Source organism: Amblyomma mixtum, chromosome 3 (genome assembly GCF_055824585.1).
Source record: "Amblyomma mixtum isolate Tamu chromosome 3, ASM5582458v1, whole genome shotgun sequence".
Taxonomy (NCBI): domain Eukaryota; kingdom Metazoa; phylum Arthropoda; class Arachnida; order Ixodida; family Ixodidae; genus Amblyomma; species Amblyomma mixtum.
In genome coordinates, this window is record NC_143014.1 from 123195139 (window position 1) to 123221283 (window position 26145).

Consider the following 26145-nt stretch of genomic DNA (forward strand, 5'->3'; position numbering starts at 1 on the left):
TAAAGTTATGCATTTATTCTGCATTTGAGCATGATGCAGGTTTCAACAACAAATAATTCAAGTACCCGATGAAGGTAACCTTTTTCGTTCCTTCTGAACATTCTTCTTGCGCTTCTTCTCAAGGTATTTCTCCAGCTTGCCAGCCTTCTTGAGTTGCTTGAATCTTTCAGCCAGTTCAATTTTTCGTTTCGTCGCTGTGAAAAAAGATAGAAAATATGCAAGTCCCACCATTACATCTCTGAATTGCAAGCAGGTGTGTCAGACCTGCAGAAATTGGTGATGCAAATCTTGTATCATCAGTTTCCACCACCATAAGCACATGGATGAGATGAAGATGTCCACACTGTATACCACACTATCAGCCAAAAGTACAGATCAAATGATTTTTGCAGCAACTCAATATGTAAAACGTTGGATTGTGCATTTAAAAGAACACAAACAGTCAAGCTTTCACTATTTCACGAAATGATAAATTGAACAAGCTTCTTAGTCAACACAAGGTTAATCCTGCAGATATCTTAGCACATTTTGCACATCTTCCCTAAAGGTAAGGAAAAAGCTCCTAGACTTTTCACTTTTCTGGAAAGAAGCAGCGACAGTGATGTATCTCTTCCCACCTGCATCCCTATCCCCTCTACCTCTGCACAAGTTCGCCCACACAAAGGGCCCACCTGCATCACATTTTAAGCCATTCTCACCCGCTGGCCAGCCTCAAGTCAATGTAGGAGCTTCAGGTTATGACACAATATGGCAACAGTGGCCATATTTACCCCAGAGGTAGCCCCCATACACCTAATGCCATGAAAAAAAAAAAAAATGTTCGACAATATTATACTGCCCAAACTTCAAACTATTGATTAATGAAGTATAGACTTGCTGTCCGTTAGACAACTACATGCTAGAAGATGTTATAAACAGCTTTTTCAGTACTCTATAACTTGTTAAATATAAGAATTCTTGTGCACACAAGAAAGTTATCAGTCACAAATGAAGTTATTTGCCAGGTCAGAAATTTCCATGCTTGCACAAAGATGTCAACGATATTTAATTGGGTATGTGCATCTATATGCAACAGGCCCACGATAAGCATACTAGCTGTCAACAGCCTTTCATTGCCTTTTTCTTAAGTGGAGGCATAACACTGAGTCACCGCTGTACCAAATGTGCAGGGTTGCATGCATGGAACAGCTGCGCTTTTTTTTCTCCCAAAGGATTAGCATGTTTTAAGTGACTGGAAATGACAATCAGAGCATTACAAGGATGGCAGTAAAAAGAGGCTTTGTGGTTTAGTGCCAAGGCATGAGGATTCAGAAAACTCTTGCCACGCCTCCCAAGCTATCCATTATTTTTGTTGAAAAGGTGCAACCCAGCATTAAAAACACAAGGAAATATTTATGTTAATAATGCCCCAAGTCGAGCCACACACGTACAACTAAGCCTATACACTGCGCCTTTCCAAAGAAACCTTGCAGTTAGCTCATATATATGCCTAAACTTGAGGAAACTAAAAAAATTACATTTTTTATGTAAAATCAGAATCATCCCTTTATTGATGCGAATATTTTTCTCAACACTGACTTTTGAACCGTCCTATCACAGATGACACGGGCAAATGCACTACCTACTGCATGTGGCAAAGCTCAAAATGTTTGACATTAGCTCTGATGTCTCATTTCTGATAATGTGTAATGGTTTCCCCACGACAATGCGCAAACCTTGTACGCTTTCCTTACAGCCTCACAATGTAGTCAATGCAGTCGAATTTGCTCACCGCTTCCAGAGACACCGATGGCTCTTTCAGAACGCACACAATGCAACGCTTGCACAGGAAAAGTTGAGCTTTTATACAATAAACTTTTACAGACAAAAAAGTGACGTCCTACATGAGAGATACTAGGCATATATGAGTTCAAGGAAAATTCACCGTACTCTGGGAGCTGACCCCAGGACTGGCAGAGCAGTTGAGCTAAGACAATTAGAAGATAGCAAAGTGAGGACAAACTATACGACCGCTTGGCCTCATATATGGAAAGCAAACTGGTGTGAATCCTAGTACTATTCAGAGCCCCTTGGATTTTCTGATGGGTACAACTACCTCTCGCCTTGATGCTCAGCCTTTATCATGGAAATAAGCTAGGAAAAGGTGCACCTCAATCTCTCATAGCAAACTGTTGGTATGGAGACTTCCTTGGCAAAACAGTAGCCTGGGTTTGTTTTTCAGATAAGCACTAATGTTTTTTACAGCTTTGAGAAGGCTGTACACCTTTTTTTCTAGCCACAAAGCTACTCTCAGGTAAATGCTCAGAGTAGCTATGCACTTGTCTAAGACTCACTCCACCAAGGGGCACTTTTGCTTAAATGCATGAACAAACAAACTTATTTGCCCATTAATGCAGAGTCACCCAGCCTTCTGCTAGGCATTATGATTAGCTCCCTAACTGAAGTGACTGCCTTATCAAGGTAGTGATCCTAGGCTTAAAACCTGCACCAGGACAAATTTTTCTTCAACTATGAAGTTTCAAGGACAGCTTTCATATATCGGTACTATAGAAGTATAGCTTTGTTTTCATTTGTAGCCATAGTTTTGCTCAGGTCAAACTGCTTTGTTTGAAATTTACCCAACATAACAGCATTCTCTTCAACACACTGAACTAAGACACTATAAAACACTGAGCAACAGGCTGTAGAAGAATAGTCCATAAGTAATCTAACAGCTCATTGGAGAGGAGCTGGAAATTGTGGTAAGTTCTTATTAACTACAGCAACGTATGGCACTGATGGCAGATGAATATAACAATACAGTGAAACCTCAACATTACGAACATGAACATTTCGAATTATTAGATATATCGAACCATTAGCAAATATTAAAAAAACACATGCAATTTTTACTGATACAGTAAAAGCTCGTTAATTCGAACTTCACGGGACCGGGAAAATCATTCGAATTATCCGATGTTCGAATTATCGAATGGCCGCGAAAAAACCGACAAGAACCATTTGCATTATGGTGTATGTAGGGTATTTACTCGCGTAACGAACCCACTCACATAATGAACCCACCCACCTCCGATTTTTGCCTAAGAATCTGAAAAAAAAAAAAAGCGTCAGTCGTTAACGCTTCCCTCCGTCCCACAAGGCATTTCTTGGCAGCGCGCCAAGATGCTGCCAGCGATAACATCACTTTTGACGTTAGCTCCAGCAAAGGGGGAAGCGAACTTTGGCAGAGTGCCAGCGCTTGTTCGGTTGTGCAAGCCTCGTTTTCAGACCGTCATGCCCCCCCCCCCCCCCCCCCCCCCCCCCCCCCCCCCGTTTTCCGACGCATTTCTTGGCGGCGCGACAAGATGCTGCGCAGCGATAACATCACTTTTGACGTTAGCTCCATCAAGGGGGAAGCGAACTTTGGCAGAGTGCCAGCGCTTGTGCCGGCGTCTTCTTCGCGGCTGAGCGCGTGCTTCCATTGGCGACCGACCGATGGGTGGAAGCATGGACAACACTCGCAAAGAAAAAAAAAGTTTTTCGCACGTAATTTGTAGCGCCCGTCCGAAGTCATAGCCTTCATGGGCGTTGGCTGGGACCGCGCTGACAGTGCTTATCCGTATTTTTGAATTAACAGGGCTCGAATTAACGAGCATTTAGCTGCGAGTTGCGGAGGTTGCGCAGAAAAGAGGGCCAGCGCGGTCGCCGCCACCCCTTCCCTCCGGTGCCGCAGGCCACCGCGCCAGTTGATGGCGCCATTTAAGCTTTACCCACTCTTCCAAGGTTTTATCTAGTTCCATCTTCTGTGCCCGTTTAGGAGGTAGGCAGCCTCTAACTATGCGGAGGAGGTGCTTTTTTTTTTTGGCCACATGCTGTGTGCCAAGCCGCCCAGACGCGGTGGCGCCTAGTTCGAATTATCCGTAACGGAACCGACTCGCTTTCGAATTAACGGGCTTTTTTATACACAGATCTCTATGGAGCTTGGCCGGACCAAGTAGTGTTGTTCGAATTATCCGAAAATTCGAATTATCGAGTTTTGAATTAACGAGCTTTCACTGTATATCAAACGCGGCTGGCCATAAAATGGATATATCTAACTCCCTACCGCCGCGCGATACCAGTTCAGGTGGCAGGTGACGGGCTTCGCCGCACTACATATGTGACTGGCGGTGCGGCAAGCATTCATGCCAAGGTTTGAATTTTTATCTTGTACTGGCGAATGGCGGCACGAAAGATACAGTGGCATGTGGGGTAGTAATCCGGCAGTCAGCACATGTTAATGCCTTTTGCACCTGTCAACAGTGCCCTGGAAGCAGTGGAGTGGACAATGGATGGTAGTAGGCTTGCAGTAACCATTCTGCGTTCACGTCTGCTGTCACGAAGGTAGTGAAAACGCTGACAGCGTTCGCTCTGACATACCGCTCTCCACGCAACAGGCTGTGATGCAGGGAAGCCACTCTAGCTGGCAGCTAGCATGCAGCTGTTGTACGCCTGTGATGCTGTCAGGAGAAGCCAACATAACTACCGTTCGATTTTTGCAGCCTCCAAATCGAATCACCACAAGCGCCTTCGAAACGTCGCTAAAACCTAGGAGAAGGCCTCTCTAGTTACATGCACACATGCTAATATACTCTGCTCTGAATGTGTGGGAGTGAGCCTCCATGAACTTCTACATTCTTGCTTCATGAGAGAGCCTGGTGTCGCAGCACGCATGATGGAGCCAGCAGCACTGGCAACAGCAGTGACAAAAGTGTGTGCCAACAGCGGAGAGGCAGCGCCTACATTGTCTCGTATGGGAAGCACACACAGGTGCTTACCAGTTTTCTGCATTGTCACAATAAAGTGCTTCATGTGATACATAACAGTAAACAAAGGGCACATCCTCATGACCCATGTCCCAGGTAGCCAGCGTTTTTTTCAAATGTGAATCTAACAATTCGTCCAACAGGCACTGCACCAGGTTTCAATACTGTTGATCTGATAGGTATTCCGAGAGAAAGCATGTTGGAAGGCTCTTGGTGGAAGTCACTGTCAAGGAAATGGACCATACACACCACACTTGATTTCGGAGGTGCGAAACTTTCTCTTCACTGCAGTAACCCACTGCTCTGATAGTCTCCTCCCATAAAAATTTATGAAATAAGATGTCTCATACAGTGCTAATACAGACGTAGGCCGTGCAAAACAGTGGTGTGATAAGCCATTCCATTCATGAAGATCCCTAAAAGCGACACAGAAAATCTTCCAGAAAAGCTTAAAAGAAGAAAACAAACGGCACCCAATGTTACTTCCACGCCGCATTGCTTGAAAGCATTCAGTGAGGCATGCCAGGCTAAAGAAGTGAAGTCTGATCACGCCTGTCATTGACATGATCATCACCTTTGTCTGCTGCTGCCGTACCTAACCCAGTGCTGTGCTGTGAGAAGAAGCCTTAACAATGTCAAGGCTTTAATCAATTACACCACTGTTTCAAATGCTACAGCAAAAAAGAAGGGGCTTGTTTTACCTACAACATCACACTATCCTTGCTGCTCATTTCTAAAATCTGTTCAGCTTCCATTTGTGCTTCTGTTTAAAAATTATTTGTGACACAGAAGGCTCTGTTATGCAATGTTACATTGGCTTCTGAAAGCTCCAATCTCATTAATATTCCAAATGACTTGTAAACCTATACATAAAACACACACAGAAGAAAAATCTCACTCCTTTTGTGTTCAGGACCCTGGTGACCTACTAAACTGATGATGACAATTTGATTTGAATCTGTGGCACGAGGGTAGCGTGGCTAACTTGTTTGGCCAGCACTAGGTGGGTTCAAAAGCTTATTTTCCCAAGCATTTAACCCCAGGGAAGCTCGGCACCAGGCCAGGGGGTATGAACTACTAAATTGTGCTATATTGACAGTATGTGCTTTTAAACCAGCAAGCACCTGACATCTTGCAAGACTAAATTGCCCAACTCAACAGATCGAAAACACTAAACACAAAGTAAGAAAGAGCCGTAATGTTAGTTTTCTCACTGCCTTCTCTGACAGCACATGAAAGCATGGATAATGAGATTCGTGCAAAGAAAAAAAAGAAAAATTAACCCATTAAGCAAAATCTAGGATGTGCACAGCAGCTCTGGGAGCTCCTTTGGGCCCACTTTGGTAACTGGTGACGGAACTGCCCTTGAGAGAAAACAGAAGTTAGTCACATGAAGCCTAGGCTTCCTCCTGCGACGCCTCGCCAAACCTCCGAAGCCTGGAGGCACTGGGGGGCTCACTGCTACATATACAAGCTGCATGGCTGTCCTATAGTCACTGGGAACATTTTCGGAGTGCCAGATGCACCCGCTTCACCTGCCAGATTTAGAAGAGATATGGCATTTGTCAGCTAATGGTGAGGAACACGCACCTGCGTGTTGCTATATATATTTGCGTTTGCAGCACTGCCATTGCCGTGATTTCACACAGAATTTTTGCAACCCGCACGAATGACAACTTATGCACCAATGCGTATTCTAAACAAAAACCGACATTCACAGAAACGCTTCCACTACTGGAGGGATGGGCAAGGTGGCAGTCACCACTGTCATTTTGGTGCATGTCCAGTCTCATTCCCTTTTTCTTTCTACTCTCCCTGTTCTATCTGCACACAGCGGCAACAGTGACCCAGTTGGTTCCAGTCATCAAGAATGCTACACCCCACTTGGTGGCTTGCGGAACGACTGCTAAGGACTGCCACAGTTCTCCTTTCAGAGGGCCTGATGTGAAACCTTCAGATTATAAAAACACTCAGCTGCTACGATCCTGCCTTATAAACTATAACTTACTCTTATTCAGATACATAGGTTTGCTTTCTCTGTGGCTGGCAAGGAACTGATGGTACTGTTCATCCAAGTTAGCCTTCACCCGCTTCATCTTTTCTGTTGCTTCCTGGTTTTCCTGAAAACAAAAAAAAAATATGACAGATGGAAGACATAAATGCTAATTGAAGAGACTTGTAAGTCAATGTTAGAGGGAAAATGGTGAAAGTAACCAGTCTATTAAATCAGAAATGTTTTTGTTTTGCTTAAAAAAAATGTGATTAAATAGATACATCACTTTTGACAATTTTTCCTCAAGCGTTGACTTACTACAGTAGAACCCCGCCACAGTAAACTCAGATGTAGTAAAAACTCGGATATAGTGAAGTGAAACTGCGGTCCCATTTCATCTCCCATAGACGACTGCACACTTTTTTTTCGGTTATAGTAAAGATTTTTTTCAAATAAAACGGCTATAGTAAAGCGGGTCCGGTCGAGGCACCGTACCTCCCGCGGAATGATGACAATGCGGCAGCCGCGAGGCTGATATTCGGAGGCAAATGCATACCAAAGACGATAAAACGGCGCTTTTTGAGATAGCTTCACCACCACGCACAAAAGTTTTGAGGAGAAGCCAACCTCTTAAAGTTCTTGGGACTGTGGAGCAAAGCGCGCAGCGCACGAAAAAAAAAAAAAAAGTAAACCGGGCTATGAACGCAGACAGAAGAAGGCGCGGGTCGCTGAAAACGGAGACAGTAAAAATGCAGTGAAGAGTACAGAAGGGAAAAAAGGATGAAAATTCGCAGCACAACAGCGCGAAGCACAGGGAAGCGGCGGCAAGAAACGGACGCACGGCGGCACTACATGTGAGCGGTACCGCCGCGCCTCGACCGTGTCGCGCGTATAATTATTACCTTTTAAACGACTCTGAGGCTGCGGAAAATGATGTCGTGTTCACGCTAGACTTTTGTTTTCGCATGAAATCAAACTCGCGTTATATTCGTAGCCGCACTGTATTTGTGCAAATGTGGTACTTCCTCAAGACGTAAACAAATCGAAAACATGACAACATGAAGTGTGGTAACTCAAAATAAATAATTATCGCATAAAGGGACAATAAGAGCAGGATGGAAGGTATTTGTTAGTGTTTCTTTCATAAACCAACACTGTGTTTAGTAAGTAGCCAATGAATTACCAGAGAGCATCCTCAGATCCATGCCATCACCAACTGATATAGTAAAGACCTTGATATAGTAAAGATTTTTGCTGGTCCGAGTCATTTTACTATACAGGGGTTCTACTGTAAAGCTGAATTGGAAAAGCTGTAAGTGCCATGTAGCAGTAACGCACACTACGGCGTGTTAGATTTTTCCGCTAAGTCACTCAGCCATTTGCACATTAAAGAGCATTGCCAGAGACCTAGGTAGTTTTACCATCTAAACACACTAAGCATCTATTATTAAGTTGGAATTCTTTCCTAGACTGCCCTATTAGCAAATTTTAAACTTTCCTTAAATAATCATGTTTGTCTGTATGCAAAGTAAAGCATTGCTTGACACTATGTTTCCAATTTACCTCCAATTCCAATTTGCCTCTATGTTACACTCATTCACTCACAGCAGCACAAAAGAATTTTACACACATTAACATGCACGTGTGCACATACAAAAGAACCAGGTGTGGCTTATTTTTCCACATCTACAATCACATGTCGTGAACACACAAAATAGGCACAAAGTACAAACCATTTTTTTCAGAAGTTTTTGCAGTGCCATGCGCTTCTGAGGATCTTTCTCATGCCGAACCATGGCTGCAAGCTCGTCTCGTTCTTTGGCTCGTATATCATTAATAAACGAGTAACTTTCCCTGAAAGCCTTTTCATCAAATTCTCCTGCGCTAGCACTAAACCTTGGGTCCTGATGAACCTGAAGAAAGAAAACACAAAGCATGAAGCCATGTTATGCCAACCTTTCTAGCAAAAACATATTCCTAAATTTTGGGAACACTGTGAAATGACAATACCACATAACCAAGACCGGTCAATTCATCATATTTTTAGCACCTTTCACTGAAACTGTCATCAATGCAACATGCACTTTTTTAAAGCATAAAAATCAACTATGAGAAATGACAATTTTATACTACCCTTTATTCCATGACATCCATGAAAGTTTCCTTCTACAATTCACTTTCAGAGTATCATATCAGACAGTTATAGAGGCGAACTACCACAAAGGCTATTCATCCAGCACGTTAGGAAAGCTGGCCAAATGAGTCAGTGAAGCATCTCGTCTCCACCAAAATAATAATTCCATGTTTCAGAAGAGCAAGACTAACTGTGTCAGTACCTTCAAGTGACATACACAACACAGATTTCAACAGTCATTTCGATAATGACACTTGCAAAGAATAGACCTTTTGAATGAGGAACCAATTCATGTGTAGTTTATTTTTTGAAACTGCACAGCAGTGTACAGGAATTTTGAAATTTCTACCTACTAATGATGGAACAACAAATACAGATCAAGGCGGCAGCCATGATTCCCCGAAGAAAAATAAAAAACTTGTACATGCACTTGGGCAATGCAAATGATGATAATGCATATAGAAGGATTGATCAATGGAGTTCTATCATGACAACGAGAGGGCGATAGTTGTACAAAAGCATGATTCACATTTTAAATTTTTGTCCGAGAAAAAGGTAGCTTGTGAGGGTGTGTGCAGCTGGGGGGTGGTGGTGGGGGTTATGAAAATAAAATACAGTCTAGCTCTCGGTTACAGCCCACTTATTAATGGCCCCACTTATAACGAACATATGCTTAGTACGAACAAAGACAATGTGACTGTCACGATTTATATAGGGCTATGGTGCTGAATCTCAAGAGAGATAGAACATCTGCGGATGCAAAATTCAGTCACAGCGAACACGCAGCCACGAAGAACTTGTGCTCTGGGGCACACAGCGTAGTCTTAATTGCAGTCCTACAAGAATATCAGTACTGGTTTCACTTTTTGTGCGAAGCTATGAAAGGGGCCCAGGTTAGTTACTCCAAGGAATTACAAAAAATGGGGGAGTTAGCCGATGGTGCGCAACAACACCTGGCTTCCGCTCACCTAACTGTGGGGCCTGTCTGCTTCTGCTTACAGTCCACTTACTGCAAACATACGCATATAATGAATGAATGGCATGTGGCGACAATGTTCATTATAGCAAGCTCGACTGCACTGTCAACTTGTGCAACCAAAAAGATAGGACCTGGTATAAACACCTTAAGACCATACACTACTCCACAGTTTACACATTCACAATTTACACTTCACCTGCAAAGTTGCCACACCACATGGCCTAACGCCCAGCACAGCTCAAGTGCCAGCATAAGGCATTTAGTAATTCATATAATCACAAAGCTACTATTTTCACTTTTTAAATCATGATCTAGACACATACACAAACAAACAACTTACAGCGTAAAGCTCACTAGTTACAGCCACACCTAAAGTCAACCTTTAACACCCTAGCGGGACAGTGACACGCCATGTTCGTTCACATGCAGACATTTTTGGCTTATCTGTTTTCTTATCTTTTCTGTTTTCTGGCAACTGTGTGTGGTTTAAAGGGGCTGCGAAACACTGCTTGGGGGGATACCGGCTATACTTCAGGTGGATTCCTTATGTCACACAGATGCTGACTTAAAAAGAATTACAGGAATCGATGCACAGGAACAAGAGTTATTCAATGAAGAAATTTCAAAATACAAGCAAACGAAACACTGCCCTCAACTCGATTTTGGTGGGGCTTCCCACTCCTATTACGCTCTCCCAATGACTGCACTTGGCGCAACCAATCAAAACAGCCTGCCAGAGCACGTCGCGGAAGTTTGCACTCCATGGTTGCCTGCTCTTTGTAACTTGTTCTTGCTGAGACTGGCAGCGTCGTTTCCATGCCAGAGCCCCTGGCAGTGTATTTTTATTCTACTTGCTTTTACTTGCTTTGCAGGGCTTTTATCTAAGACGAACAAGTTATTTTTGTTGATCTAATATAAAACACCGACAGGTGACAATATGTGTCTCTATATATTCACACAATTTTCAGTATACAGTAGACTCTCATTAATTCAAACTCGAAGGGACCCCAGGATTTTGTTTGAATTATCAGAAGTTTTTGTATACACAACTCTGGGCCAGATGACAGAGCACACTATGATCAGGCATCTATTTGGATCATTTTTAAGCACTTCCATACCTCAACTACACGAAATAAACAAACTGCAGAGGTGGAAGGTACAGAACAAGTTTATTAGTCATCATCTACTGCTGACCAGACCTTTTAAAAAAATCATGAATGGTCGACTGCTTTCGTGCTACATGCGCTTTCAACACAAAGCTCTCTATGCCAGTGAGAGCAGCCAGTTCATTTTGGGAGTTTTCTGCTGCCATCAGAAATCGGCGGACTTGAGCAATGTGATGGAATACTTGTGCAGATGTCACAGTGGATTCCTCTTCTCGCAACTCCTCCTCACTTTCACTACTGCCTTCTGGTGGCATCACCTCCGCTGCCAAGTCATTAAGGGTGTCCTCCCTACACGCACACAGGTCGTCATCAGCAGCTGCATAATCGCCGAGGTCGGCAGCTACGTTGTGCAGTTGCAAAGCAGAAAGCACTTCGTTTGCGTCATCACTTTGCAGGCAACCTTCTTCACTTTGCTGGCAGTCAGGCAAGTCACTGCTGCAGCCAGGGATGCGGAAGGCGTGCTGAAAACAATTTTGTATTGTTGTTGGCGTCACAGCATTCCATGCAGTAGCAAGCATCCCCAACGATGACAGCAGTGTTATGGTGTATGGCATTGAATTGTCCATACACACCAACATTCTCTTCAGTAGCAGCTTCCTGTAATTGACTTTCAGGCATTTTATTACCCCTTGATCAAGGGGCTGGAGGACAGCTGTCGTATTGGGAGGCAAAAATTCGAGGCGAATTGCTTCCAGCCCCTCCACTTCGCCATGTGCAGGGCAATTGTCGACGATGAGCAAGATTTTCCTCTTCGCCCGCTTGAACTGCCCGTCCAGTTTCCGGAGCCAATCCTCAAATAAGGATTGCATCATCTATGCGCGTGTGTTTCCCGCGTAATCAACTGGCAGTGTTCGGACACCTTTAAAGCACCTGGGGCGCTTGACTTTCCGACAACAAAAAGTTCAGGCTTGTGGCTTCCGTCCATGTTAGCACAAACCATGATTGTCAGCCTCTCTTTGCTAAGTTTTCCGCCAGTGCACCACTCGCCCTTTCGACACAACGTCTGATTAGGAAGGCACTTGAAAAACAGCCCCATTTCGTCGGCACTGCAAGTGTCAGCCGGGGAGTATTCATGCAGCAGGTTCTTCAGTCGCGTGTGCTGCCAGTCGGTAGTTACGGCTTCATCGACTGCTGCAGCTTCACCACTTACTGTTTTGAAGGCGAGGCCGTGTCGCTCCTTGAAGCGAGAAATCCAGCCATTGCTGCACTTAAAGCCTTCAATTCCGAAGCGCAGCGACAGCTGTTCAGCTTTTTCCCGCAGGATTGGTCCACTCACTGGCAGATTGGAGCTCCGTGCGCGCTTCAGCCAAAGGAGAACAGCCTTTTCGAGTTCTGGGTGCGCCGCTTCCCTAAGCCTTTTTCTGTCGGGCGCGAAGCGGCTTGCGTTGCTCCGCAGCTTGTCTTTAACTTCTAGGATTGTTGTCAGCGTGCTTTTAGTGATTCCATATTTTGCTGCCACTGCAGTCTTCTTAACTTCAGCGTCGACCTCTTCGATGGCCGCCAATTTCTCTTTGACGGAAAGTGTACGATACTTCCCCGCGGCGACATGGTCGATTGGGGAACGAGCGTGCACGGCTGGCGTAGTCAGTCCGAAAAGCAGGTCACGTGCTACAGAGTCAGCCGACAAGCATCACTTTTGTACCCGTCGGGTCTTTTTTTTTCTCCGCGGCATGTTGACGAATGATAGTGCGGTGAGGTGCACTTATTGTTAGATTTTTTACTGTTACGATATAAAAACGCACATTTTCAGCTAGTTGCAGCGAAGCGGCAGATATTTTTCGGTATGAACACGCAAAAAGTATGAATAGACTGAATGGCGGAGTTTGAATTAAGCGGCTCTTAAATACACTGAAAGCATAGCGGGCCAACCAAAATTTTGAATTTTGTTTGAATTAACCGAAAGTACGAATTATCAGAGTTTGAATTATCGCGAGTCTACTGTATTTACTGTTTGTCGAATCATCAAGCTCGCGCTAGGTGATGTCATATCCGCTGCTAAAGCACGCCACTGTGTGGGGACACCATCAGAGCCATGAATTTGTTTTTGGCAGGACACTAAAATATTAAAAAATGGAATATACATGGTATTACTGACGCTAATAGCACCACTGCAACTCACTGTATGCGATCAACAGGCAAAACAGTCAACTAAGATTGTGTTTCTGGGCCCCTTTAAAGGTGCACTGAAGAGGAATCTGAACTCGTCTTTTCGCCGCGGGAACTCGATCTGCACGTTCCGAGCATTCTTAGAAACTGCGATTTACTGCCCTGCGTGGCCGATTTCCCTAATTAAATCGAATTAACGCCCGGCTCCCGCCTTTTTTTTTTTTAATTCTGCCTCGTACGGTGGGCGGAGTCGACCAATGCGGGGAGTGCCTTTCACCCAGTCCCGTGACGGCTTGCCGCTCTGCCATCGGCGGAGTACTACGTAGTAGTCCGTAGAAGCAAATAGTCCGCGTGTATTTTTACTTCTGCGGGCTTATTTTGCGGTTATATTATCTGCAAATGAAACTATTTCTTCACGGAAACCTAAAAAACAAAATGAAGCGAAAGCAAAGCCTCCACGGAGCTGGCTGAAAGGCACTCCCCGCGTTGGTCGACTCCGCCCACCGTACGAGGCAGAATTCGGAAAAAAAAAGCGGGAGCCGGGCGTTAATTCGATTTAATTAGGGAAATTGGCCACACAGGGAAATAAGTCGCAGTTTCTAAGAATGCTAGGAACGTGTAGATTGAGTTCCCGCGGCAAAAAGACGAGTTCAGATTCCTCGTCAGTGCACCTTTAAGGAGTAGAGTTCGTCCAATGCAGTTTTATGTTGCTGACAGGTGGCACAACAGGTACTGAACGGCTATTCGTTTCTTTGGCTGAACGGCGAAATTTTTCACAGCACACAAGACCAAGGCGGATCACGAGAGCAATGATGCCCCAGATTTCAGTGACAGTGATGATGATTATGATGAAGAACCGACATGGCGCTGCGTGGTACTCTGCCTGAAGTGGGACAATAATGGGAAGCATATCCGGAAGGAAACATGCATCTGCTGCAGGCGAGGTCAGAAAGCCCTGCGTGCAGTATCCTGCTTTGAGCGCTGGCACACTCATGACAAACTAGAGAAGCAGGATTTGAATGTTCATAGTCACAGTACATGCAGATATTTACTGGTCATTTCTCTGAAGAAGCACTTCCTTAACATTCTGTTGTTATTAATACCTAGATTTTCAAAGAATAGAAATGTGCTAAATAAAAACTTTTATAAATAAAAAAAAACGTAATTTTTTTGTGCTTTGGATAAAGCATAGTCACCATCTCCTAAAGTAAACAAAAAGAAAATTTTGGTGCAAACTATGGAAAACAATACGGTGCTGCTACTGAATGAAAGATGAGTGCCAGACGACGTGTTAAGCTTAATCCAACAGGTGCTTGGTAAATTTAGGAGAAGCTGACTTAGTAAACATTGGTCAGCTGCACCAGGCCACTGAAGTTGACACTTTCCATGCTGATTACAAGAAGCACGGCACTGCAATGGCCTAGAATGCAACTGTGAGAGATGCCACTGCTGCAAAATATCTGCTATACTTTCTTACTTGCCACCTCAGCACACTCCTTCAGTGTATGTCTCAAGGACTTCAGCATAAAATGCCTGCTAACAAGTGTAACAAGAACTATAGGTTTTAAAAGGGAACTAAAACACCTTTTGTCAGTCTCAAAATATGTTTGGTGTGAGGGGTACCACTTCAAATGTAAGAAATTTTTGGAGGCCATTTGTGCCAGCAGAGCGATCAATGACCAAAAATTGATCCCCAGCACTTCCGAGGCTTCCCTTTCCCATCATGATGTCTAGACTAGAAGCTACATGTGACTTATTACACTTCATATTTTCTTTTTCTTTCACTACTACAAGTTTAGTGATGCAACTCATTACACCTGCTTGGCATGCTTTCCTCACTTCTGCTAACACTGGCATCTGCCACTCATGACACTGAAGGAATCCAACAACATATTGGAACTGGGATAGTTGGTTCATAACAATTTTGTAAAACACACACACACACACAAAAATTACATAGAAATGACAGGCAACACATATGCTATAAACTAAGCTGCATTACTGCACGCCACCCTTTTACGGGCTCTGCGTTGCGATACATGCAGTTGCTAGCCAGTCCTCTATATGTGCAACTGTATTTGATGCACATGTTCATTAGGAAATAATCCAACAATTACACAGGTTTCAAAAAGTGTTTCAGGGCCCCTTTAAAATTTTCACACGCATCTTTTCTTTCAGCAGTATTCTTCACCTTTCACCAGTCATGCTGCTTGCACAGAATTTAGTCACTTTTTTTGTGTGGCCTAAAGCAAAAGGTACCCTCTTTAGCACACTGTTATAGAAGATGTTGTTAGTGCATGCTCACCTTTTTTTTCACCTGAAAGACTTCCCTGTAGACAGGTACTTGTCGCTTGGCAGACATTTCACGTGGCCTGTGGAATGCAACAGCACATTAGTCTTAAATATATGTTATTTTCAGACATGAACAACAGCTAGAAGGTGCTTGCAACAATGCGACCTGTGATCAGGCATCATGTGCATATGCACATGCATATGTCAATTTGTACATAGAGAATAATGCCAATGCCTTGTATTCCCCATGTACTACTTTAAAACAGACCACGAACTTTGTAAATAAAAGGGTAGATCAGATGCCGAGAATTATTTCTTTGAGCTATTTGTGGTTTATGGTTAATAAGGTTTAACGTCCCAAAGCGACTCAGACTATAAGGGACACTGTGGTGAAGGGCTCCGGAAATTTCAACCACCTGGGGTTCTTTAACCTGCACTGACATCGCACAGTACATGGATCTCTAGCATTTCACCTTCATCGAAATGCGACCACCTTGGCTGGGATCGAACCTGTGTCTTTCAGGTTAGCAGCTGAGCACCACAACAACTGAGCAACCGCGGCGGCTTTTTCCAGTTATTTGTTTAGAAATGTAAGACCTCAGTAAAGCTATATTCTAAAAATAAAGTTTAGCTCTAGTGATGAAATATAGATCAGCTGGAAGGCATTTTCATCAGCTGTATCTCAAAATGGGTTGTCAGTCTTAACCACAAAGCTTGAAATGGCAGCTATACTTTCACAATAAATTATTACTGTCACATGCTTGGTGGCAGACACTAAACCATGTAGTGTATCACATCTTTGCACTACAGAAACACTGCTGCACAAACACCTCAGGTGTGTCCTCAACACCAGCCCAACACCATGACACTGCCCAAGTCATAGCAAAAGCTGCACCATTCAGCAGAGGGGGGGGGGAACAATACAGATTGAGAGATGCTGGTTACAACCACAGTAAGTGCTCATATATTAGTTAAAAAAAAATAAAAAAACTCCTGTATATCTAACATGATGGACATGTGCATTATTCATGAACACTTATTGAGGCATATAGCAAGCAGACACACACATACAAACATACTTAAATAACATACCTGCATAGATATGACAGAGGCACTATGTGCAGTTCACTACAAAACACGAGGGACACTGCTATGGAAGTTTCCGATTCACAAGTTTCGCAAAGCTCACCAAAATTTCAGCACGCTGCATTCGCACAACCTGCTGAGATTTTAATGGGTATGGCACTGAAAGAATCATCGGCCTTAAAACATGTGCAATTACTGTGTCCTTCACTTCAAAATACATATCTGTACATGCAAATTTATTACATGAGCAGTCACTGACTATAACCACAGACTTTCTTGACTCGAGTTTTCAATACTGGTTTGGTTTATTGGGGCTTAACGTCCCAAAGCAACTCAGGCTATGAAGGACGGCTTAGTGAAAGGCCCTGGAAAGTTCGACAACCTGGGGTTCTTAAACATGCACTGACATCGCACAGTACACGGGCCTCAAGAATTTCGCCTCCATCGAAATTTGACCACCGCGGCGGGGTATTCAAGACTATTAAAAAAAAAATGCGAGAAGTGAAGAGCAGCAAGTGTTTATGTGGTCCATGCCTTCTATTCATTGAAACTCGTGCAATTGGCTTGAGGAGTTACGGTGCATTAAATGGGATGTCAAAGGGCTTTTTCAGTTAATGAGAAATGGTGAAGCATAAACAGTACAGAATGATGTAGGTGCAATGAACAGCAACCCGACCAAAATAACTAACCAGAAATTCATAACTGAGGTACGGGATCAGGTAGCTAGAGCAGGCACCAGCCAACTCTTCTAAAAAGAGCAGCTTCAGGTTTGTTGGATCTCGGGTGTTTTCTTTTCTTTTCATGCTTTTTTGGCGGTAATATCTCAAGTGATACTCTTCCTCTTTTCCAACTTCGGAATTTATGAGAGACTGTGTGCCAAATAAAGTGCAGTGGAAGTAAGCACTTATGTCACGTGTTTCTCCTTTTCGTTTGCCCCTGCCGTGGTGGCTCAGTGGTTACGGTGCTTGGCTGCTGACCCGAAAGACGAAGGTTCGATCCCGGCCGCGGCGACCGAATTTCGATGGAGGCGAATTCTAGAGGCCTGTGAACTGTGAGATGTCAGTGCACGTTAAAGAACCCCAGGTGGTCGAAATTTCCGGAGCCCTTCACTACGGCGTCCCTCATAGCATGAGTTGCTCTAGAATATTAAACCCCAATAAACCAAACCATCCTTTTCGTTTGTGTGCCTTTTATACGCCATGAACGATTTCATGAATTACCCACTCGCCCAAAACCTTACACTGTTACAAAATCTTGTAGAAAACCAGATCTTTTTGAACAATACCAAGAAATGAAGTTTCAGGTCCCAAAGACAAGGCAAAATTTGTAAAGCTATCAAGGCTGATTGATAAATGGAAGTGGTAATGGTAACTACTAATATAGTCCTGAATTCTCACAGAGGCAAAAAAAAAAGAACAAAGATAGGAGAGAATCATCTGTTTTGAAAGGGGATTACAAGGTGATCTCAGGGGCACTACAGAACCAATTTTTGTTGTTCGAGTGCATGGCAGGCACAATGGACATAAATAGCTTGTGGGTATTGTTCAAGGATAGAGTTCTCACTCTGACCCATCCTCACATGCTGGGCATATCAGCCTCGAAATTAAAGAAAAGTAAGCAGCCATGGATCAGTGGCCAACTAATTCGAAGAAGAGACGCCAGGTACATGCTCAATATTGCAGGACAAAGTCAGTGAACAACTTCAATAAGCTAAAGGAATTAACGTCACTTTATAAGCACCAGGCAATGGAGAGCTGGAATAAGTATTTTTGTGACTTAGCCCTAGACCTTACCAGCGGCAACAGAAAGAAATTCTGGAGATATATGAAACGTGGAAAAGATAAGCTACTATTTCCTACTCTCGAGCATGGAGGTCACGTTGCGACTAATAATTATGACAAGGCTAGGTAGTTTAACTATTTTTTTCAGTCTGTGTTGCTGTTTCGTGACAACCGTCACTTCCAGGATGAAAAAGTGCAGCATGATGACGGTATAGCGAAACTGCTTGAAAATATTGATGAATCAAAAGCTTGAAGACCTGATGGCATCTCACGGAGAGTTTTAAGGAATTGTTCTGCTGCTGCAGCCAGTTGCCTCTATGTAATAATATAAAAAGTTGCCAATTTTTTTACTCCAATTTTTTTCTTTACATGCCAATTTAGCTTACTCCAGTCTGTTGTAAACTCTTTGAACCTACGTGATTTTCGGAATTAATGAAACACATTACCTCTCCACGTTTCTTGAACAACGACACGGGTTTAGAAAGGGGTTGTCTTGTACAAGGCAGATGATTGAATTCTAACATGACATAGCTTCCGAACTTGATCGAAATGGTCGAATTATTTTATTTTCCCACATTTCAGGAAAGCTTTTGACACTTGTCTCCCATCCTGTCTAGACAAAAAAAAACTGAAAGAACTAAAGATTGACATTAAAGTCGCCACATGGATTGAGGGCCATTTACAATCATGAAACCAATTAACCAACGGCATAAACTCAGATTTGGTCTGTTACGTGGGGAGTGCCTCAAGGTTCTGTTTTGGGGCTACTTTTGTTTTTAATTGGTATCAGTTTTACTTCAGGCATACAATCTAACATTAGGTTGTTTGCTGATGATTGCATTCTGTACACAAAAAGTGTCTGAGGAACTGGATCACAAACAGTTAATTATTTGAAGCGTGTTGAACTATGGTGAGTTAAAAACCAGATGTCTTTGAATGTGCAAAAATGCATACATGTATCTTTGATATGAAAAAAATCGAAATTAACTTATCAATATTCGCTGCAAGGAGAATTCCTAAAGACAATCTACTTACAAATATTTGGGAGTGCTTTTTTTTTTCAGAAGATGGTTCGTGATCAGCCCAGGTTAACAGTATAATTAGTAGGGCTAGACGATCTCTCAGCTTCTTAGAATGTAACCCAAAGAACACAATTGTAAAAAAGGCCACACATCATGCTTATGTCAGGCCTATTCTTGAGTACGCCTGTGCTGTGTGGGATCCGGTTCACCGTGGTCATATTGATGCACTCAAGAGAATTCAGTCTCTTGCTGCCAGGTTAGTCCTCGGAAAGTATGATCGCTTTCTTAGTTCCACTGTGTTAAAGAAAGACCTAGGCTTGGTGTCGCTTTGTGAACATAGAAAAAATCTAGGGCTGAAAACTTTTTTTTTATTTTATTTACCACAATCAAATGGGAATCTCTGTGTCTACGTCTTCATTCGGCCTTACGCCTATAGAACTTATCTTTTTAAAAATTCATTTTTTGTTTGAACCGCTGAAGAATGGAATCGTTTACTTGAGGATGTGGTGTGCCATAGCAGTGTGGAAGGATTTTGCAAATCTCTTTGCTCCCTGCAATAATGCCTCTGGTGCTGCGGGTTCTTTTGAATAAAGAATAAACAGCAACATTCAGGAGGATAATATGAAGAAAACAAACGAACCACTAAAACACAGAGGAAGTCTCAAAGCAATACGGAAAAAACTGGGGTTTGGCAGAAACCAGTTGTATGTAGTAAAAGACAGACATGGAAATGTCATTAACAATTTCAACACGATAATTAGTACTATATTTGTATCTGGGGTTTTACACCCCGAATCTGCACATGGGCTGCGAGAAATGCTATAGTGGTGGGCTCCAGGTTACTCGCAACCACCTGGGGTTCCTAACGTGCACTGACATCAAATAGTATATGGCCGCTTTTGAACTCCGCCTCCATTTAAATGGAGCTGCCATAGTGAGGATTCAATTCCAAGACCTTGGGCTCAGCAGCTAAACACTATATCCACTGCACAACCTCGATGGGATAACAAGATAATTAAGGTAGCAGAAGAGTCTTTTACTGTACATTATACAGTTGAGCCCGTTTATATCGAACACAAAAGTTCTTTCGTTGAAAATCATGTGTATAGTATAGGAATGTCACGCAGTATACTGAGCTTCACTCTTGCCGGTCGTTTCGTATATCAAATGCCATGCCACAGCACTGCAAGTAGCGCTTCAACCAGTACTCTTCGAACACTTCGCGCGTGGAGATGGGTCGGCTACACGGCTTGAGCACCTGCTAACAGCGCTAGCACTATGAAACCACATGATGAGGTGAAAGCAGAGTGTTTAAAGGGCCCGTGACCACCCTCGGGTCGCAAACACTCTCTACCGCTCTTGGAGCGAGCCTCCTCTCCTAGAGAGCTATGGAAGCTATGGAAGCAGAGAGCTATGGAAAAAAAATGATAGCTGTAACGTTAAGAGATCGGAAGCGGGCGGAGTGGGTGACGGAACAAACACAGGTTAATGGCATCCTAGTCGAAATCAAGAGGAAGAAATGGGCTTGGGCAGGGCATGTAATGCGAAGGCAAGATAGCCGCTGGTCCTTAAAGGGCCCCTGCCCACCCCATGGTCCCAAACACTCTCTACCTCACTTTGAGCGAGCCTCCTCTCCTTCCATTCCCTCCTCGAAATTTTTCTCTTCCACTCCTCGTCGAGTAGGCTCGGCAAGGCAAAATCACCCCTTCGTTCTCCGGTGTAAGCCGGAGGCGTGGTGTCTGTGGAGTGCGCATCCTTTTATACATCTGTTTGTCATTCCCAGTTAGCGAGCCACCTTTTCATTTTTTTTTAGGCCTCCCCACCGTTTCACGAGCGGAGGGGCGGAAGTCGGTTGTGCTCGAAACACACGGCGAAGCGCGGACCCCGCAACCGCCCGTTTGCTTTTCTCCATGCGTGTTTGTGTTCTGTGTGTTTGTGTCTTTTCTCCGCTCCAAAGCCCATGTCATTCACTGGAGTCAAGGTGTACGCAAGATGCACGAAGGATAAGCAGTTTGTGTGCGGAGCGGTCAAGTGGGCGAGCGAGGGAACGGCTCTGCTGCACTAGTAATTAAAACCTTGTTTTGGGGGGCTTGCATAGAAGAAAAAAAACTGAGAAGGGAGCGCGCACGCAGAGCGTCTCGTGACGTGATCACGGCGGGGGGGCGAACCGACTCACTCAGTTTTACTATTTTTTACTTTTTATGGCTAGGGTTCAAGGCTGTCGCCGTACGCTCCCTCCGCAGTTTTTTTTTTGTTGTTGTTGTTGTTCCTTCATGCGGGTTTCTAGGCATGTGCCAGAACAGAAGGCGTTGCGGAAAGCGCTGTGCAGACGACGCGACGCCAAGGCTACGCCCAACCTTCTCCCGTCAGTCAGAACGATGCACCAATGGAGTGCCTTTAGCGAAAGTAACCCCCCATGACGTCAACAGGGTTCAGAGTAGTGGGGCAGACCGTTTTTGTTGAAGGAAAGAACGAGCGGGCTTTGATTTGAATTTTCACAGCTTTTCGGGGCGCGCATGGCTCTAGTATTTTGCAGAGGTTATCTTCGATGCCTCATCTATGCAGTGGGCTTGTTTTTCAAAAATGTCCGGACCCTGGTCAGTGGCCCTTTAAGGGTGACCTTCAGAGTCTTGTACTTGTTTTCCCCACTACACTGCTGCCATGCAGTGAAGCCAGCCTAACTAATGCATAGCAGTGGTCCGCACCTGGCATACTTTACTCACTTCGCTGATGAAGGCGTTGCAGAAACCAAGTGTACCTTAGACATGGTAGTTGCGCAAAACACACACACACACAAGACGGGGTACGGAACGAGAGCTCGTCCCGTACCCTGTCGTGTGTGTGTGTGTGTTTCACGCAACTACCATGTCTTAAATATTGAACCAACTAGCCTGACAACACATTCTACTAAGTGTACCTTAATTTTGGTTTATTGGGGTTTTATCGTCCCAAAGCAACTCAGGCTATGAGAGACGGCGTAGTGAAGGGCTCCGGAAATTTCGACCACCTGGGGTTCTTTAACGTGCACTGACATCGCACAGTACACGGGCCTCTAGAATTTCGCCTTCATCGAAATTCAGCCGCCGCGGCCGGGATCGAACCCGCGTCTTTCAGGACAGCAGCCGAGCGCCGTAACCACTGAGCCACCGCGGCGGGGCCAAGTGTACCTTAATTTTAATGAGCAATTATTCTATTCATTGTGTATTGGTAACAGGACTAGACATCTTGTGGTAAGAAACAGCTACTTCCGAAGCCACGTCCAATGCAGCTTCGATGAAAATCAGGTTAGGCCTAGCACGCGGCACATAACGCCGGAAGCACGCCACTAGCATTAGTGCTATGTATTTTTGCTTCTAGGTCACAGATAAGCTTATTTATTGCCATTTGCTATTTCATGATCTCCTTCGGGCTTAATATATCCGGGTTTGACTGTAGTGGACAAACCAGTCAGAAAGTGGAGTCAATAGCAGGAAAGCTTGCAACCCTGCACATGTAAAGACATAATAAGAAAAGATAAGAAAGTCTACATCACACACCTAAAAGACTATAGACCCATCAACTTCATGTCGGTCATACTCAAGACCTTAACTAAAATAACTGCCAATCGAATCAGGGCACTGCTAGATTTCAAACAGCCTAAGGAAAAGGGAAGTTTTAGGAAGGGGTACCTGACAAAAAATCACATTCAAGTTTTCAAGTAAATTACACACAGGGATGTACTATCGCGTGCAGTACGACTTGCGACATGCATCAAGTTGTACAAGCTGATGTCACGAAGCAATGCAAGTCGGGCGCTGCTGCAAAGTTCTGTATATAGCAGCTGAGCAGCGCGCCCGCATGCCTGGTACTGTGCAGTACAGCGTATTCATTTTCTATCAAACACAAACCAGGAGAAGGTGGCCACCAGAGCGTTGCAGGTCATTCTGATAACGACTGCACAGAATACAACATACCTCTGCACGAGGCCTTCACAGGCTAATAAAGAGCATTTGAGTCAATAAAACCATCAGCAGTAAGGAAATCACAGCCTAACCAAGGCATCGAAGAACTATTTTTTCAGTCACAAATTATTACCTAGTGGGAGGAAAATCTAACTGCTGAGAGGAGTGTGCCAAGACTGCAGAGAAAAAATTTCTACACTTCCAGATGATTAATTATATTAGTTATGCAATTTATATCAGGCCCACACACACCCACATCATGACTGAGCACTGCTTTCAGGGCATCAATTATACTTCTGCGTAACATGATTCTCAATGATTCCCGTGAATACTGCTATCCTGATTACCAAGGACTACTAAGCATCCCTCCGCAAGGAAAATGGAATGCAAAAATTTTAAAATGCAAGAATACAAGAATGCAAAAAGTGAGCAACCATGCACGTGTCCACAAGCAGCCAACTGGTCTAACTTACTGTTCATAGCTGTACGCACCGAGTGCAAAGTATTATTTACTCCACCATTTTCAATGCTAAAATTGTTACTGGATGTTTATCACCAAGTCAGTGAATCGCCATGCCTCTTTGACAGCATACAAGAACACATTTTCAAACTGAAAATGATGCCTTTTGAAGATATGCACTTTGCACATGTGATGAGAAGTAACTATAACCTTTGACAGGGTCTAACATCTACTTATTTTCTCACCGATTTTTGTTTTCCCGAGTAAAGTGCTCCTTTGATTTTCTGCGGTCTGAGCCAAAAACAGCCTCTTCATACCTGAAAACACGCACAGAAAGGGCATATGAGAACACTTTGCTTCCTGACTGCTTATGTATAAACATAATACAGATACGCATGTGGCCAGGCAAACTAATATCTCCAATGACAATGCCCAGACCATTCACGTCTTCTCCAACCATATTTTCATTGACTTTCGACAAGCCAATATAAAAGCATACCAATGGCTTGCACGCAATGTCCCAAACAACATGATGGTGCACCTCACATAGCTTTTCCAAGTTTCCACGGTGCAAGTGGCAACAAGATTTTACAAATGAGCAGACCTTTGCTACACTCCTGGACCACCAACAGGACAGCCACCATAATGCTGATGTCAGCCATCTGGTGGACACTGTCCATCAACAAATGCACCCTTTGCGTTAAATACAAGTGTGAACACAACCGCAGTGAGGTTTGAGGACCATTTACACCTGTCTCCCGAACTGATACAGCCTTCAGTGAAACACGTCAGAGCCAAGTATCGTGACCTCTCTCCACTAGTACTCACAACATTTTACCTTCATTCTATCAAAATAGAGTCTAGCATGGACATTAACTAATTTCAAACTGCACTTCACTAACACCAAAACCATACAAAACAAGACACAGAGCATGACGGTGTTGCACAAATGGAAGTTTGCATTCATAGCAGTGTTTTTTTTTTTTTCTGCAGTTCAGGTTTTGAAAATTAGTCGTTAAACCTATTTTCTGCAGAAAATAGGTTTAACGACTAATTTTCAAAACCTGAACTTTTGAAGTCTTAGCAGCAGTGACGAGTTTCGACCAAGCGGCACTGTCTTGCGCCCCACAAAAACTTGTTTTCAATCCTCTGAGCACTAATGCTAGGAAACATGGGTCCCTTCATTTTTGTTAACACCGGAGGTCAACTATTAATGATTATCAATCAGGATAAAGCACCATGCCCAAGTTTCTTACTAACAGGTTTCAGAAATCAACTGCATCAAGACATACCTGCTGGCACATAAGCACCTGCACTGTAGCGGGCAAGTGATCTTTCATGCTCATGCTTGCACTGTCTGTCCCAGACATGTTCAAACGCTTACCCATTAAGTTTGTCGAACATAAATCAAGGAGTAATATTACACATACATGGAGTCCAAATATCCTGGGATGGTAATGAATCTCCGCGCATTTTGACAAGTTTGCGGCAACAGACGCTCGTATGCACAATGCACTGAAACCTCGAGGCCACACTGTGAATAGTTGGGTCCTGGACTAATTTTCACCACCTGCGGTACTTTACCGTGCGCTGACACCGGAGAGCACACGGGCGTTTTGATTTTGCAAATCCAGCAGCTACAGTCATGAAAAAAAATTAGGGGGGCACTTTGACGATCTAAAATGCGCGAGGCGAAAGCCTGTTCGCGCCGATTTGACTGCCTTTGTTGCTGATGACGACATATACTATGCCACGATGAATTCAATGATTTTTGGTTACGACGTATTACATCACTGATGACGCCATCCGGATGATTGATAGCTAGAGAGTGACAGTTTTCACGGACGGACGGACAGACAACGATGAACCATTAAAGGCTTTCGCCTTAAAATGGCACGACAAACAGACCACCTCTCAGAAAGGCTGCAAAGACGTATTAGTTCCATACATATCGAGATTGCAACCTATAAAGAATGAATGTACGTACATCTTCAGACCAATCTTTTCTTTGAGAGCTTGATGCGCTTCAAAAGGCATATGCGGCAGGCCTGTAAAATGTTTGAACCATTTCTATTAACTAAGACGACTTGGCTGATGCTGTCAAGACTTACTGCTTCTCATATCCTCCTGCAAGATTGAAGACAGAAGAGAACGGCATGCGTTAGAGTCCTGCTCGGTCAGAAAATAAAATGTAATAACACACCTCGCTTTTTTCTTCTCGTTCATGTTCGTCTTCGGACGAGAAACTTGAATCCTTTGAATCATAGGTGCCTTTCATTAGAGCCATGCTAGCCATGCCAAACGATGCAAACGATGCGGCCGAGGTTGCTGCGTTGCTGCGGCGCGCGAGACTGGCGAGAGGAGGAGGAGGAGGCTTCGTGTTTGGCTTGGCCATGCTTGG

The 26145-nt window shown here is 43.9% G+C and overlaps 1 protein-coding gene across 4 annotated transcripts; it reads right to left on the minus strand.

The window, feature by feature from the left end:
• Positions 1 to 26115, minus strand: LOC149351678 (ribosomal RNA processing protein 36 homolog). 4 transcript variants are annotated; one of them, XM_089581029.1, is made up of 9 exons: positions 25948 to 26009; positions 25856 to 25871; positions 25732 to 25792; positions 23990 to 24061; positions 19839 to 19923; positions 15468 to 15534; positions 8511 to 8690; positions 6793 to 6904; positions 1 to 194 (listed from the first exon to the last, which is right to left on the minus strand). In XM_089581029.1, exons 4-9 carry the CDS (start codon positions 24057 to 24059, stop codon positions 58 to 60), a joined length of 651 nt encoding a protein of 216 aa, XP_089437155.1. In that variant the 5' UTR covers positions 24060 to 24061; positions 25732 to 25792; positions 25856 to 25871; positions 25948 to 26009; the 3' UTR covers positions 1 to 57. The 4 variants fall into 4 exon arrangements, with proteins under 4 accessions (XP_089437155.1, XP_089437157.1, XP_089437154.1 ...); XM_089581031.1 differs by lacking the exon at positions 19839 to 19923 and adding an exon at positions 22788 to 22827; XM_089581028.1 differs by lacking the exon at positions 19839 to 19923 and having other exon boundaries at positions 25948 to 26115.
• Between the last annotated feature and the right edge of the window lie 30 nt (positions 26116 to 26145).